Here is a 17,193-nt window from a genome sequence, read left to right on the forward strand (position 1 = left end):
AAGTTATATGGAGTTATTATAACTTCACTGACCTAGTCATTGGCCTCGGCCACCAAAACCTCAGAAGCAAAATAATATTGAGAAAACGGAAACATAAAATTACCAACCATGAAATTTATAAGTAGCTGATGTTGCCAAACCACTAAGGGAAAAGGACAAATAGTCTAAGCACCTGATTAATTAGATAAGAACACTGTACACTGTACTGTATTGCTTTGATTTTGAATTGTATTTCTAAGAAAATGATTAACCATGAAATCAACCTGATGCTTGCACAATCTTGTTCTGTAACTTGTATAAAATCTGATGCTCCACTTTAAAAAATTACATTCAGATCATCAACCATCTCTTGTGTTGTGTCTGTTTGTCACTCGCCAAATCCTTGCCCACTCTCCGATTCCCTGTTCCCATCGGACTGAGTGCTCTGGTCTGGGCTGGTCCGTCGCACTGGCCCACCTCTTCAAGGAAGCAAGAGTGGGCTCAAGCTGTAAGGGGTTCCATTCACGGAGTGCCAACACTGTACACAGATGCTCCTTATCTACAGACTCCTGGTGGAGGCCTAAAACTGTGATGAGTGCTGAGCTCTACAGACTGGATACCCTGTGGCATCTAGAAGACTAGCAAGAGGATAACATATACAGCTTGGATACATGGGCAAAGAGGCTTCCCTTTCCAGGCAGTACAGAGCAGGATGACATGAAATTCCGTCATGTTACTCAGAGTAGCACCCAGTTTACAAGTTATGAAGGATTTATTTCTGGAATGGTCTGTGTAATATTGTGCTGGATAGCTTTAGTGTCAACTTGACACACCTGGGTTGAGGGAGCCTCAGTTGGGGTATTGCCTCTATTGGACTGACCTGTGGCCATGTCTGAGGAGCATCTTCTTGATGAGTGATGTGGGAGGGCCCAGCCCACTGTGGGTGGTGCCACCCCTGGGCAGGTGGGCCTATGTAGCATAAGAAAGCAGGCTGAGCAGGGGTCAGGAGAGCAAGCCAGTAAGCAGTGTTCCTACATGGCCTGTGCTCCAGCTCCTGCTTCCAGGTTCCTGCTCTGAGTTCCTACCTTGGGCTCCCTGATAAACTGCGACCTGGGAGTTGTAAGCTGAATAAACCCTTTCCTCCCCAAGTTGGTAGTGGTCAGAGTGTTTTGTCACAGCAGTGAAGAACAAACTAGGACAAATATATTTGAACCATGGTCATTCATGGTGACTGAAACGAAGGGTCAGGGAGCTCTACCGTATGTCATGTTTCAGACCAACCACAGGTAGCCATAGGGCTTTCCTGGAAGGGTCAGATTTTTCAGAAGAAGCCATGGGCAAGGACTCAGTCTTTTTCCCTGGGCAGCTATGCCCATATATAGATATGTATCCCCAGTGGGACGCCCACCTTTGGAAGCCTCCTTATTGGAATACCTTGACTGAAGCACTTTCTTCCTCTTGAGCAAAAGCTCTCTGCTCCTACTGTTTTCTAGTCCCCACTCCTGGCCTATGGTCTATAAGATGCAGGAGGCTTTTCAGCATCACACCCCTTGGTTTTAAGATGATTCTTACTATCTGTGTTGCATGAACAAGACTCATACCCATGCCCGTCAGTGGACAGAATGACATGCCTCTTGATCACCCTGTTACAGTTAAGTCAATAAAGGCTTAATGGGTTGTGGATATGGCTCAGTTGGCAAAGTGCTTGCTATGTAAGCATGAGGACTTGAGTTCGATCCCCAGCACCCATGTAAAAGCTGGGTGTGTTGGTGTGCCCCTGTAATCCCAGTACCAGGAGGTAGATCTCTGGTGCTTGCTGACCAGCTTGTCTAGCCAAATCAGTGAGCTCCAGGTCAGGTCTCAAAAAATGGTGGAACATAATTGAGGAAGACACTCAATGTCAACCGCTGGCTTCCATATGTACACTTAAGCCACATATACAGGTGCACACAGATATGAACATGGAGAGAGAGAGAGAGAGAGAGAGAGAGAAAGAGAGAGAGAGAAAGAGAGAGAGAGAGAGAAGATAAAGGCTTGCAGTTGCTTTCAGCATGGCTCCTTATAACTGACCAGCTTGACACCTGATTACCAAGAGCTTAGAGTGGTAACCAGGCAACACATTTAGCATGAACTCAATAAAATCATCTTATTTTTGTTGAATTTCCTTTATTCTAAGCCGTTACCCTGTAGGAGAGCAAATGGCACAGGCATTCTCTCTGGGGATAGCTGGCCTTCAAAGGGCCTGGAGACCACAGTGCCTGAATGGCTTCATGCTGGTAAACACGGGTCTGCTGAATGGAATGTAAACAGCACACTTACATCCCGAATTGCTTCATAGAGTGCTCGGAAAGTCGGCTGCTTATCGTCATGGTAGACGCCACGGTTGCCATGAAGAACAGACACACCTTCACGCTCAGCCTCTTTGCAGTTACTCCCATACATGCAGTGATCTGGGCGGTAGTTCCACTGGCAAGGGACCAGGTAGAGACACTCTGGTGATGACAAGAGGAAGAGACACAGACATAGTCAGTGCCAGCTCTCACCAGTCTGGCGCTAAATTTTTTTTTTTTTTTTTTGGTCTTTTTGAGACAGGGTCTCCCTGTAGCCCCAGCCAGCCTTTTGATATGTAGACCAGGCTGATCTCCATCTCACAGATATCCACCTATCTCTGCCTCCTGAGTGCTGGAACTGAAGGAGTATGCTACCACACCTGGCTTCTTAATCTTAATATTTATAAACCACAGGATTTCAATGCTTAGGAGTGTAGTTGAAATTCACAGGCAAAATTTCCTACACTTGTCAAAAGTCCAAGATGAATGATTGAGGGGGCACCCAAGAAAGGAAGGCAGTACATACAGCGTCTAAAACAAGAAGCCAAACCAGGGCATCACAGAGCCTGGGTCTGAGCCCCAGCTTAGACATCTAGGCTCAGTCCTTTTACTTCCCCTACTTCAGTCTCCTTCTGTAAAATGGAATTAACAGGACCTCCCTATGATTTTGATGATTAAAAATTTAAAGTATACAGGACTGGGTATGAGCACTTGCCTAGCATGAAGTCCTATGTTCAATCCTTAAAACCACAAGAAAAAAATTCAAATACACAGCAAATGCCTAGCAGAGTGTAAACACTCAGAGATGCCCAGGAGTGTCAGCAACTAGAATCATTTATTTGGAGAGGCTTTGTGAAGTGGACAGACCCACAAAATAGGAGTCAAGATTAGAGAGTCCTCTTCAGATTACAAACAAACCAAAATCAAAACACAAAGTACTTACAATAGCAAATAGGAAAATACATCCAAAGTAAAAAGCAATCACTCAAAAAGAACATGACAAAGTCCTCTGTGTCAGTGACCATATGCACTATGCTATGTGTGTACACAGGTGCATGTGTGGTGTCTGCATCTTGGAACAGGTGGCTCTTAATCTAGGGAGATTCTGTTCCCCTCTCCCATGCCTCTGGGGTGATTTGGTAGTATTGGAGGTGGCATTGTTGGCCTTTATACAGTGGAGAGCCTGCTACTGGCATTTAGTGGATGCTCTAAACATTCTGCAGGAGACAGGGATGTTTTCCACATCCTCACTGAACAGGATGGTCCCCTAGTAGCAATAGTGCTGATTTTGAGCAACTCCTCCCTAATTCTATTGGACTCAGAAGATTTTCCCAAAGTGACTAGAATTATACAGTCAGCAAAGAGTTCATGATCCTCTTGCTTCCTGGCTCCTCAGCTTGATGTCTTTGAGGTCTGCGGCGGCCAGAGGGATACAGATTGTAGTTCTCTTCAGACATGTGTCACCCATCATGAGAAAGGCCCATGAGACAACCCCAAAGGTTACAGCAAATCAGTTACTACCACTGCAGACATGTTTTGGTATGGCCTTGTTCTCTGCATGGCAACCTCCTCTCTCTTGGGGAGGACCGCTTCTTAGAGCTTACTCATAACTTCAGGATGAAGAGCTAAGAGTGAAGGCATCACACATCCTCTCTGCAGACTGAGATCTCCATTTCACCATGATGTTTCCCTGACATTTCTCTCCATGTTCACACATACATAACCATAGGTAGGACAGAGCAGTGCCACTCTTGGGTTACATTACCTAGATTTGAACCCAGCTGCTCTGCACTGTATAGCACAGCAGGTACATGTGAGGATCAAAGGGATGAAAATGTCTAAACATGCTTTTGAATTATTCCTGGAATGGACAGCTTCTTCCTTTGGTAACTCAGTGGCACATCCTGTATCTGATACCCATCTGGGCATTTATGTTGCACCTGCTAAATTTCTTGCCTAAATGATTATCCTAGACCCCATCTCAGCTTCCGTGAACATGCTGACTGATTGAATTTACTGATATTTACTGAGCATCTACTGTGGGAAGCATGGAGAAAGCAGATCATTGTAAACGCCAGCCCTCAGCTCCATAGAGTTTGTGACTGATGATGAGAGTTTTGTCTTTTCCCAAGTACTGTAGGAGCCCCACTAGAGAATCAAATCTGTTCTCTCTTCCCGTCTTCCATAGAGGACTGAGCCCAGTAAAAGGCACTCTGAGACAGAACACAAAATAGAAATGACATAACCCTTGGGATCAAATAGATGTACGTTCCACTTGCCCACTAGTCCCTCCTATCTGGTTCTATCACCTAAATGAGTTATTAAAACAATCTGACTTCAGCTGAGAAGCAGTAAAGAAAAGGCAAATTATCTTGGTTTGGATCCCAGTTTACCATAGGTCATCTGTGACCTAACAGTAAACTCTGGGGTCAACATGCTGTGTCTGAACATAGAACTTTGCCATTGGGTGAATCAATTTTAAAAAATGATATAACTTCTGTGCCTCTGTTTCAGTATCTGTTAAATGGGAGAATAACAAACACCATCCATTCATAGAACCTAGAGGGATATTAAATGAACTCATGTACATACATGCTTGGATTAGGGCCTGGCATATAGAAAGCACACAGTGAATATAAGCTAAAAAAGTCACTATCACTATAGTTATTATTAGAACAAGAACTGCGTGTTTGATTACTAGGGAGATAAAACCAGGTGACTTAAGCTGAACAAACCTGACTGTAGTAGTAACTTTTTGCTGTAACCAAACACAACTTAAGGGAGCAATTTAAGAGAGGAAGAGTTTACGTTTCTTTTGATTGATTTACAGTTTGAGGGGGTACAGACCATCATGGTGGAGAAGGTATAGCAACTGAAGTGTGAGGTTGTGGGTCACATTGTATCCTCAGTCAAGATTTACAGAGCAGACAAGAAGTAAGGCCAAGGCTGCAGAGATGCCTCAGCAGTGAAGAGCATTAGTTGCTCTTGCAGAGGACCTGGGTTCAATTCCCAGCACTCACATGATGGCTAACAACCATTTGTAACTCCAGTTCCAGGGGATCTGATGCCCTCTTCTGGCTATCACAGGCACTGCATGCATGTGGTACACTTACATACATGTAGGCAAAATACTCATACCTATAAAATAAAAGTTAAAAATCTTTTGTGAGACAAGGTCTCTCTGTAGGCCCAGATGGCCTGGAGCTCACTATATAGACCAGGCTGGCCTTAATCCACAGAGATCTGCCTGCTCTGCCTGCCTCTGCCTCCTAAGGGCTGGGTTAAAGGTATGTGCCCGGAAGGAAAAAAAAAATTTTTTTTAATTAAAAAAAAAGGGGGGCCCAGCTATAAAACCTCAAGTCCTACCCCTAGTGATTTGCTTCTTCTAGTGAGGTTCCAACTTTTGAAGGCTCCACAACCTTCTGAAATAGCACTACCAGCTAGGGTCAACCATTCAGACTCATGGGCCTAGGAGCCATTTATGTTCAAACCACAACTTGGGATACGTTCCAGCACACAGAATATCTGTGACCATTGTTCACACCAACAGTTTCTAGACCTGCAGGGAACCAGCTACTCTTATCCTTTTGGTGGGTCACAGATCTCTCTGAGAACCCAATGAAAGCTTTAGACCCTGACGATAGAAAACTCCAACTGGAGACAAAGATAGAAAAAAAACATTTGCTTACAAGTTCAGGGCTTTACACTACTCCTAAAGACCAGCTAAGTACCCCAGCTGTCAAATCTCAGATATAAAATGGAACTCCAGAAGAAATTCAGTTCACATCTTCACAGAATTTCCTGGCATGAGAAATGCAAAGTAGATTGTGTATATAATCACAGCAAGGATTCATTCCCCATGGTAATGCAGGACAGTGGTGCCCAGGGGTGACAAGGGATTGCTTTTGCTCCCTGGGAGTCAGGGCACAGTGTGGCTGAGTATGCATGTTTTATCGGGGTTCACAGGGAGTTCATGTCTAAAAGGTGAGATGAGATGTCTCAGCAAAGATTCTTTGAATTCAGGCTTTAGTCAGGATGAAACTGCCAGGAACAGAGGCTTGGAAGAACACTCTAGAAAGAAAACAACCCAATCGTGTTAAAGAGAAGGAGATCTCTTCAAAGGGAAAGGGTGATGGGGAAAGTTGTCATAAATATATCACTTTGGACTGACAGATTCAAGACACAGAAATCTATGCTGGGTTGTAGGCAACTAACAAGCTCATAATATCTGAGGTGAGGCTCAACTTGGGCCAGAAGTGGGGCAGCTCTCAGGCTCTGGGGCGGGGACTAATAAATGGCAGCTTTTCAACCTTGCTGCCATAGATTCTGTTCTTGGGTTCACAGGCTTAAGAAGACAGGACAGCCTGATGGGTTTAGCAGGGAATCACAGTAGGGTAGGGCTCTAGGGCAGCATGCAATTGGGGAAAGACTAATTGTGTTCCAGAAATGGGGTGCTGTTACTGAAAGAGAGGACAATTAACAGTGGGCAGATAAAAACAATAGATGTGAGTCTAGGAGGAGAGGTCGTCTGGCAAAGTGCTTGATATGCAAGCAGGAGGACCTGAGTTCAATTTCCAGAACATGTGTAAAATAGTCAACTGTGATAGCCCCTGCTTGTAATCTCAACAAGGAGGCAGAGACAGGCAGATCCATGGGGTTCACTGGACAGCCAGCCTAGCCAACTGGGTGAGTTCCAGGCCAATGAGAGATCCTGTTTCAAAAAACAAGGTGAAGAGTGCCTGAGAAACTACTCTTACTGTTGTCATTGCACCTCTACACATATGTGCACACATGTGCACGTGAACCCATACATCCATGTGCACCACACACATGCACCCACACAAATACTCCCCCTACCCCCATAAGATCAGATGTGTCTGTTTATTCGCAGGTTAACTTTGCATGGGGTTACTATTCGAACAGCCCATTTTATGAAAAGGAGGAGGAGCAGAGGGGCTAACCAAGCATCAGCTGAATTCAGAAATCTGTGTAGACCAGCTAATAACTACTAGAGTGGATGAATGGCAGCTATTTGGCATGGGATCAATAATATGTTCTGAAATGGATCTACTTTAAACATGATTATCAGGGCTTTCAGAGTCTGACATTACAAAAGACAGCACAGGAAAATATTCAGGTTGTCTTACTCATTGCAGAGGAAATAACACAGCAAGTTGTTCTAAAAATCCCAAATCCTCAAAACTTCAACCCATGGAAACTTACTTAAAAATATTTTTTGGCTGGGTGTGGTGGCACATACCTGTAATCCCAACATTTAGGGGGTGGAGGCAGAAAGATTGTGAGTTTGAGGTTAGCCTAAGCTATATAGTGAGATCTTGAAGCCCTTCTCTTCACATTTTTCTCTCAATCTTATAAAAAGAAGCTCATTAACTGATTCTCTATGAATGGCATCCCTCAATGATACCTTCAAGTGTCCACACGTAGTGCCAGGGCCTCCCACTGGCTTGCAAAGTACATGGAAGTTGGTTGCTCTATACAGTCCAGATGATGTCACACTCAGTGGGTGCTGAAGATTATGGTATGGTTTGCACTTGATCATTTGAACTTCATGAAAAGATAGGCTTGTCATATGCTTGCTGCCCTCTCCCAACAGAATGGAGGCTTTTGCACTATTAATTGTTTCTGGCTGGTATAGTGGTGTACACCCATAAACCCAGCACTCTAGAGGCAGAGGTAGGAGGATGGTGACTTAATAGCTGGTCCTATAAGGGAGATGTCATTCTCTCTCCTCTCTTCTCCCCCTCCCCTCTGATGAATGCATGAAAACCTTATGCCTTCCTATACTGTAACTGTCTCTGCCTTTTCTCTTGCTGTATACTTCTTTCTCTCTACTTCCCTCCCGTTTTCTTTGCAGTGGTCTATTTCTCTTCCATTTCCTTTCCATTTCCTTAATTTCATTCATTCAATCAGTCAACATTTCCAAAGACCACTCATTTAAGATCCTTGGTCTTACACTGAATAAACAAAGAACACACACACACACACACACACACACACACACACACACAACCCTTTCCATAAACCCTGCCTTTCCCATACAGACCCCACACTATCCCTGCCTTTCCCACACATATCCTTTACTATCCCTGCCTTTCCCACACAGACTCTACACTATTCTCTTCTCTCTTATGTAAATCAGGGCTCATGATCTTCCCAGACTCTGCCAATTGTGACTTGCCACCACTGTCCAGAATTGCCCAAATGTAAGTAACTGGGCCAGTCACCCTCACAGAATAGTGTTCACCACTGTCTGAGGCTGAATGCTTCCACTGTGATGTGCCATCAGTGTGGTTGCACACCCAAGACCAGGGCTCTGGAGGTCCTGGAAGGATGAGAATAAGGACCTCTAATAAGCCACTGGAAAGCCTTGTCCCCTGTGACTATGACTGCTGCCTGTGGCCCCCAGAAACTCCTCCTGACTCCCTAGTATTACATGTAGCTCCTGGGCTACTTACACATATTCCATATGCAGTCTGGCTCTTATCTCTCCCCTTAGAGAACGCCACAGCTTCTGCTCTTATCTTCTGCCTTATCATCTATTTTTGTCTTGCTTCACTTTGTCATATTTTCTGAAAATTTACCCCTAAAGCAGCAACAGGCCCAAGTGGTGATGTTTGAGAGACAGTTGGGTCAGTCTCTATTTCTCTAGTACTTGAATTAGGAAATCCAAGATAGCCATCTTTATTGGCTGTGGACTCATATGGCTGTACTGACTGGCAATCAGGCTGGGTCCTGGCAGTCAGAGAACATTGTCCAAGAGACTGGGATCTGGTAAGCATAGAGAGAGATGAAGATGCCAGAGCCCAGGTGGTGTCTGAGGGCTAAAGAAACCATCATGGTCCTTAATGTGTCTCAAAACCAGCTCTCAGGAAACCTGGCCTCACCTAGCCCATGTAGTTAGCCCAAGTGGAGTTTTAAACCCTGAGACCTAAAACTCATTCATCCAAACACATCTTTGCAGACAGTTCCCTTGGCCTTTGGGTTTACTCTTTCTACTGAACTCTGCCCATGACTCAAACTCATCGTCAAGATATAAACTTAGGGGCTAGGGAGATGGCTCATTTGATAAAAGTTTTTGCCTTCCAAGCATGAGGACCTGAGTTCAATCCCCCAGAACCCATGTAAAGTTAGGTGTGAGGCAGGTGGATCTTTGTGAGTTCAAGACCAGCCTGGTCTACATAGTGAGTTCCAGAACAGCTGGGGCTACAGGGAGACCCTGTCTCAAAAACACCAAAAAAAAAAAAAGTTAGGTGTGGCAGCATGCACCTCCCAGGGTGGGGAAGTAGAGACAGGAGGATCCCTGGGGTTTGCTGGGTAAAAAGACCAGCCAAATTGGTGAGCTCAAGGTTTGGTAAGAGACCCTGTCTCAAAAAATAAGGTGGTAAGTGACTAAGGAAAACACCTGAATTTGACTTCTGTACCCCCTCCCCACACGATGTGAGCTAAACCTTCCATCCTGGGAGAAGCCACATTGGTTCACATGCCAGAAAATGTCCTGTGGGATGAGATGCCTCCACAGCCCCCGCGGGCTTTAGCCACCTCCTCTTGAGTCAGTTTGTTACTAAGCCAGGTAATTCCATATTCACAGGCATTTATGATCTAATTATAGCAGGAGATTTACAACATTTTGTAGTTAATGACTTTTAAACACATTTTAGAAAGTAGGTTACTGGCTATAGCAGACTCCAATCATAATAACATTACAGCCGTCTACTGCAGGTTTTACCTGCATTGCCTCATCCATAGCAACCAAAGAAGCCATAATAAATATGTTTATCTCCTGGTCGCTGCCTACATTGTCACCCTCTTCTTTACAAGGCTAAAGGTAATATAGCTTTTCAAAAATATACATGGTTCTACATTGTAGAAAGTGTGCACGAACAACATAAACAAATACAAAATTTATAATGGGATAGCTGTCTCATGTTTAATAAAGGGCCCAGGTAAGGTGTGAAATAGGATCAAACACAGCCACACAGAGAACAGTGAATGAGTTCACTTGACACTGACCTCAAACCCATGATCTCAGTTACTGCCTGGGCTCTGCTCAGGACCAGAATGGAGGACAACTTCCTAATTATGTAATCAGCTCCTTGGCTCAGTGGGCCTGAGCAGAAGAGGCTCAGGCTAGTAAACCCAGCTGGGTTCAGCCCCAAGCAAAGGCAAGTCTAGCTGCAAAGCTGCTTCTGGTATTACTTACTCATCGAGCCTGTCCTCAAACGATCTGCAAGAGGCTAAGGGAATCTGCCTGGAGGCAACTGTGTGAATCTTTTGAATGGCTCAGCTTGGGAATATAGACAGAGATGCTGGTGTCAGTTCTAGACACATGACAGAGAGGAGAATGCCGCACCTGTGTGTGTGTGTGTGTGTGTGTGTGTGTGTGTGTGTGTGCAGGCAGGTTCTCAGTGTGTGACCCTGACTGGCCTAGAACTTTCCATGTAGTCCAGCCTGGCCTCAAACTCACAGAGATCTACCTGCCTCTGCCTCCCCAGTGCTGGAATCAATGAATGTGCCATTATGCCATGTGAAAATACCATATTTTTTAAAGATTTATTTTACTTTTAATATTATGTGTCTGTGTGTGTACAATACACATGCGTGAAGGTGCCTTTGAGGACAGAGATGTCCCTTGGAGATAGAATTACATCTGTCATGGATACTGGGAACTAAGCTCAGATCCTCTGCAAGAGCAATACACACTCTTAACTCCTGAGTTATCATTCCAGCCCCCCAAATGCCATATTTAAAGGAAAAAAAATAACAAAGTCAAAAGGCCCATGACAGGACACCTGCCGTCTCAGAAGTTTCCCATTACCCTATTCAGGCTAGAGTTGATATGTATATCCTGAATGTACAACCCAGTGCTGACACCCATTAGCTCTGCTGGGGATCAATAACTCTCATTCCCTTGTTGTTTTCCTCTGTAAAATGGTAACCAGAGTCCCAAAATCATTATGAAGATAAAATATGATTTAGAACAGTACCCGCCACTTGGTAACTAGATGATACAGTTTGAATATAAAATGTCCCCATCGGCTCATGTGTTGAATACTTACTCTCCAGCTGGTGAGGTTCTGGAAACATTAGGAGGTGGGGCCAGGCTGGAGAAGTAGGTCATTGGGGGTGTGCCTTTGAAGAGTACCTGGTTGGGAAGTTCTCTCTCTCTCTCTCTCCCTCCATCCCTCCCTGGTGGCCATGAGATGAGTTGCCTGTGGTACATTCTCTTGAGAACAAGACGTGAGTAGTTGCACCAGGCCGTCCATATCATGATGGACAGAAACCTCTCAACCCATAAGCTAAATCTTTCTTCCCTTAGGTTGTTTCTGTCAGATGTTTGGTCATACTACCAAGAGAGCTAAAGCACTAATAAATGTCAGTTGGTATTCGTAACTCCGTGCTTCTGGCCTGGCTGATTGCTGCCAGAATCCTGTGACTACTCTTCTGGGGATGTGGAACTGGGATGAAGTTAGTCTTTCTGGGTGCCTGGATCTGCAGCACAAAATTTCAGTACTTTGCTTTGAGGCCTGAGGAGCAGAGTGGCAATCTCCAGAGAGAAGCATGAACAGCACTAGTGGAGGGAGGGCATGTCACTTGTGTTCCCTGTTGGTTCCCTCCTGCTGCAGGTGCTCGGCTAAGCCTGCCTGCATTCCTGCCCCATGTTTTCACTAGACACTGTTTGCTTATTTAATCACCCTTTGTGCTTAGACTAAATCTGGGAGTTCTATTTTTCCTTTTTTTTTTTTTTTTTTTTTTTTTTTTGAGCGGGGTCTCTTTGTAGCCCCAGCTGGCCTGGAACTCACTATGTAGACCAGACTAGCCTTGAACTCACAGAGATCCACCTGCCTCTGTCTCCCCAGTGCTGGGATTAAAGGCATCTGCCATCATGCCTGGTGAGTTCTATTTTTATTTTTTAGCCAAAAATCCTAATGTGCCTTCACTTAGGAAAAGATGGCATCTGCCTTAGAAGAGGAACAGAATCCATACTGAGAATGGATCAAAATTGAGTCACAGGTAAAGAGCTCAAACTGTCTCTATGTGCTGGATAGCTTTAGTGTCAACTTGGCACACTTGAGTTGAGGGAGCCTCAATTGGGGAATAGCCTTCACTGGACTGGCCTGTGGCCATGTCCATGGGGCATCTTCTTGATTGTTGAGTGATGTGGGAGGGCCCAGCACACTGTGGGTGGTGCCACCCCTGGGCAGGTGGGCCTGTGTTGCATAAGAAAGCAGGCTGAGCAAGGGCCAGGGGAGCAAGCCAGTAAGCAGCGTTCCTCCATGGCCTGTGCTCCAAGTCCTGCCTCCAGGTTCCTTCCCTGAGTTCCTACCTTGGGCTCCCTGATGAACTGTGACCTGGGAGATGCAAGCCAAATAAACCCTTTCCCCCTACCCCCAAGTTGGTAGTGGTCAGAGTGTTTTGTCACAGTAATGGAGAAACAAACTATGACACTCTACCTATAGAATTAGTATTTAAAGTCTCTTCTCCCCCAGACCCATATCAACCTGCTTGTTTTGTTTCCTAGGATTTGAGTCGTTGTGATTGAAAGACATACAGAATCAGGGCCCATGAAGAATTTTTTCAAAGTACACACTAGGTGCTTCAAGGGAGGCACGTACCACAGGCAAACCTCTTCATCAACAGGTAGGTGTCTCTACTTCAGTATTTTAAAAGACAAAGGTCTAGGGCTGGAGAAATGGCTCAGTAGTTAAGAGCACTGGGTGCTCTTGCAGAGGACCCAGGTTTGATTCCTAACACCCACATGACAGCTAACAACCGTCCCTAACTCCAGTTCCAGAGCATCTGATGCACTCTTCTGACTTCCACAGGCATTGCATGACACAGATGCCTTTATACATGCAGATAATACACTTCGTCTCCCGATTGACTGGTTCCTCCAATGGGCGGGGCCTGATATGAGCAGGAAGTAGGAAGGAGAGCTAGGAGCCATCTTAGGATGGAAACCAGGAGCTGCAGGTAGAGCATGATGGTGTAGGAAACTCGCAGCAGGGGCAGCAACTCAAAGACAGACTGGAATGACTCCCTGTGGACCTGGGGCAAGATCACTGGCCCTGGAGGAGTGAGGGAATGCAGGGCTATGGGTGTGGCACAGTCTGATAAGGCGGGCTCTGAGTGGCCTTGGCATGGGGCTAGGCACTGGGTACTCAATTCCTTTGTAAGTTAATAAATTCACATAAAATATATTATATGGCTTGTCTGATCGTAAACAGGAGACCCAGAGAGAATTTGGGCCACACACTCACACAGATAAAAAGATAAAAAATAATCAAAAATATTTTTTTAAAAGACAAAGGCCTGACAGAGTGGGATAAAGATTATTTTTTCCCCTAAAGATTTTTCTCAAGGCCAGGTGTGGTGGTGCACACCTTTAATCACAGCACATAGGAGGCAGAGGCAGGCAGATTTCTGTGAGTTCAAGGCCAGCCTGGTCTACATACTGAGTCCCAAAGCAGCTGGGGCTACAGGGAGACCCTGTCTCAAAAAGACCAAACAAACAAACAAACAAAAAAAAAAACTTTCTCAATGAAAATCATGGTTTTTATTTTAATGAAATTGAAAAAGGTTAGAGTAAAGGGGGGGGACTTTATTAGCTTTAGATATTAATATGAAAATGTAGGGCACAGATTTTCATCTCTCCCCACCCTACTATGCCACCAAGTTAACAATATATGAAACTTTATTCTGCTCTAGATATGACAAAACCTTGGGGATCTGAATTCTAGAGGCTCTCTGACCACTCTATGACTCAGGGAACTAGCTCCTGTTAATCTAGCAGCTATTCTGCCATGAGGGTCTTGAGCTCAGATCATGTTATTTTCATTTAGTTTTGTGTCCCACATCACTTTCATTGCACTTCTAGGAAGAATGGTGGGGGCCTGAGTGAAGTGATATTCCCTGAAACTGTAGTGCAGTGTTGGAGGCTTCAACATTTGGCCTTTTGTGTCAGTGGCTGAGGACCCGCCTCCGCAGATACCCCAAGGGGAGATGAAAGGGTGGGCCAGGGGAACACAAGGCTCTCTGTGCACCATTCAGGCACCATCAATAGCAGCCCAGGCCCGGAATGTTCCCTATGGAATGAGGTGGGTGTACTCCTACACAATGGCATTCTCAAAAGAGCACCTACCTGGGTTGAAATAAAAAATAATATTCAATAGATCCTGGTCTCCCCATGTGATGGCGTTCTTATACTTCTGGTACAGAGGGACCAGCATGTCCTCCCAAGCCAGGCCTGTCGGAATCAGGCTGTTCTGGAAGAGAGAAAACCATGAGGTAACTGAGGCAAAGCAAGTTTACTTTGACAATGAGAAAACAGGGCTGTGCCCTTTGTTCCCTGGATGAAGTAGATGCTACTGCCTTGGCTATCCTTGGTCAAAAAGGAAAGTGGGGGCTATGGGTAGAGGTTTCCAGCATATGCTTATAGGTGTGGGTGGACCAGGAACTAGAAGTGGGCCTATGGCTTTCTTCTTTCTTTCTTTCTTTCTTTCTTTCTTTCTTTCTTTCTTTCTTTCTTTCTTCCTTCCTTCCTTCCTTCCTTTCCTCCCTTCCTCCCTCCCTCCCTTTTCTTTCTTTTTGAGACAGAGGCTCCATGTAGCCTCAGCTGGCCTAGAACTCACTACATAGACCAGACTGGCCTTGAACTCACAGAGATCTGCCTGCCTCTGCCGTCATTTTCAGACAGGGTCTCTCTGTAGCCCCAGCCGTCCTGGAACTATGTAGACCAGGCTGGACTTGAACTTACAGAGATCCACCTGCCTCTGCCTCTCGAGTCCTGGGACTAAAGGCCTGCACCACCATGCCCAGCTTTTTTTTTTTTTTTAATTACATATTAGCTAAGTGTGGTGGAGCATGCCTTTAATCCCAGCACTTGGGAGACAGAGGCAGGTGGTTCTCTGTGAGTTCAAGGCCAGCCTAGACTACACAGTGAACTCCAGGCCATATAGGGCTACATAGTGGGACTTTGTCTCAAAATACTAACTAACTAACTAACTAACTGACTGACTGACTGACTGACTAACTAACTAACTAAATAAATAAATATTGTATATATGTGTGTGTGCATGTATGTGTATGATGTGTATGTGAGCAGGGCACACGTGGAGGTCAAAGGTCAACTTTGTGAGGTGGTTTTCTCCTTGCACCTTTCTGTAGACTCCAGGGATCGAACTCAGGTCATCAGGCTTACATCAGGAGGTGGTGCCTTTACCCAGGTTGACTATCCTGTTAGCTTTTCTCTTTTGGAGTGTGTGAGATGTGTGACTATGCATGTTGGTATGTATGGGTACGGGTACATGCTTGTCACAGTACTCATGTGGAGACTGGATGACACCTTTGGGTCCTCAGCCTTCCTCCTAACTTGAGACAGGGTTTCTCCCATTGCTCCTGCCAGCAGCTGACCCGAGAGCTTCCCACAACGCTGTCCCCACCTCTCATCTTCAAGTTGGGGAGTGCTGGGGGTTGCAGACACATGTGCTACTGTGTCCAGCTTTTACATGGGCTCTGGGGATCCAAACTCAGCTCATTAGGTTTGTATGCCAAGCATTTTTATCTACTGAGCAATCTCCCCGAAAACCATGCCTGAAATTGTACCTCTTTCTTAGGCTTATTTCATTTTTTAATTATCTTAGGTACAATTCTTATCAGTGAAGAAACAAAATACAGATCACAGAATCAAGGCATTCCAGGGGAAAACCCATTTCCTTGTGTTATTCATTTATTTAAACTAATTTTGAGACAAGATCTTGCAGTATATCCTGGACTGGACTTTAGCTTGTGACCCTCCTGCCTTTGTCTCCCAAATGCTGGAATTGCAGGTATGCGCCACCATATCAGACTTTCCCCTAGATTTTCTGAGACAGGGTTTCATTAGGCAATGTTGGCTGACCTGTAACTCACTGTATAGACCACGCTGGCCTTGAACTCACAAAGATCTGCCTACCTCTGTTTCCTAAATGCTAGGATTAAAGGTATATGCCACCATGCCTGACCATCCCCTATTTTGAAATAACTACTTTTTTAAACTAAAAGTAACACATCCACAGACTAAATATTCAACCAGTACATTAATATAAAAAATAAAAAGTGGAAGTATTTTTCCTTCTTTCCTCCTCCAAATCCCATTCCCAATTTTCACAGAGGGATCCATTATACTTCTGGAAATTTCTAAGGCATAAAAGTCAGCACATTAGAGGCTAGAGGGATGGCTCAGTGGTTAAGATCACTTGTTGCTCTTGCAGAGGACCTGGGTTCAATTCCCAACACCCACATGATGGCTTACAACTACTATAACTCCAGTTCCAGGGGATCCATCACCCTCTTCTGGCCTCTATGGGCATTGTACAAATGAGGTGCATTTACATATAATCAGGAAAAACATTCATATACATAAAATAAAAATAATAAATTAAAAAATAAAAAAGTAAGCACACTATAGTACATATACTTATAGCACATATGATTTTTTTTCTTCTTCTTTGATTTATTTTTATGGGGCTTTTGGCTACTCTAACATTCTCCCCTCTGAAGAGGTAACCCTAAAATCTTTTAAGGATTAGATAAAAGCTCCCAAATACTTTCAACATTTTTGGCTTTTGGAACACAGTATGTTGCTAAGAGGCCCAAGGACATTTTGACTTCTAGCCAGGAAACTGGCTACTTTTCCTTGGGGGCTTTTTACCCTAACTGACTACCCAATTCCTACCTCCTATTCTTATCATGCCATCCTCTGAAGAGGTTATCCAAATTGCCAATAGGGAATAGGGACGCAGACTGCTCTGGCTTCTTCCATGCTGAACAGGGACACAGGGTGACACAAGTGGAGTACCCATTCAATGGGTCTATCTAAAAGTCT

General features: G+C 44.7%; 1 protein-coding gene across 3 annotated transcripts in view; it reads right to left on the minus strand.

Moving 5' to 3' along the window:
* The window catches only part of Gxylt2 (glucoside xylosyltransferase 2), a 129,279-nt gene that overhangs the window by 21,194 nt on the left and 90,892 nt on the right, over nt 1-17,193 (minus strand). For all 3 annotated transcript variants that reach the window (XR_003849296.1, XM_017797757.2, XM_008831588.3), the window contains exons 5-6: nt 14,470-14,593; nt 2,299-2,471 (exon numbers count right to left, since the gene is read on the minus strand). Coding sequence is in view for 2 of the 3 variants with exons in the window: in XM_017797757.2 (XP_017653246.1) it covers nt 2,299-2,471; nt 14,470-14,593 (297 nt within the window). In the remaining variant the exon portion in view is untranslated. The remainder of the gene's footprint in view (nt 1-2,298; nt 2,472-14,469; nt 14,594-17,193) is intronic.

The sequence above is a fragment of the Nannospalax galili genome, unplaced genomic scaffold (assembly GCF_000622305.1).
Source record: "Nannospalax galili isolate Female #2095 unplaced genomic scaffold, S.galili_v1.0 scaffold114, whole genome shotgun sequence".
In the NCBI taxonomy this organism is placed as follows: Eukaryota; Metazoa; Chordata; class Mammalia; order Rodentia; family Spalacidae; genus Nannospalax; species Nannospalax galili.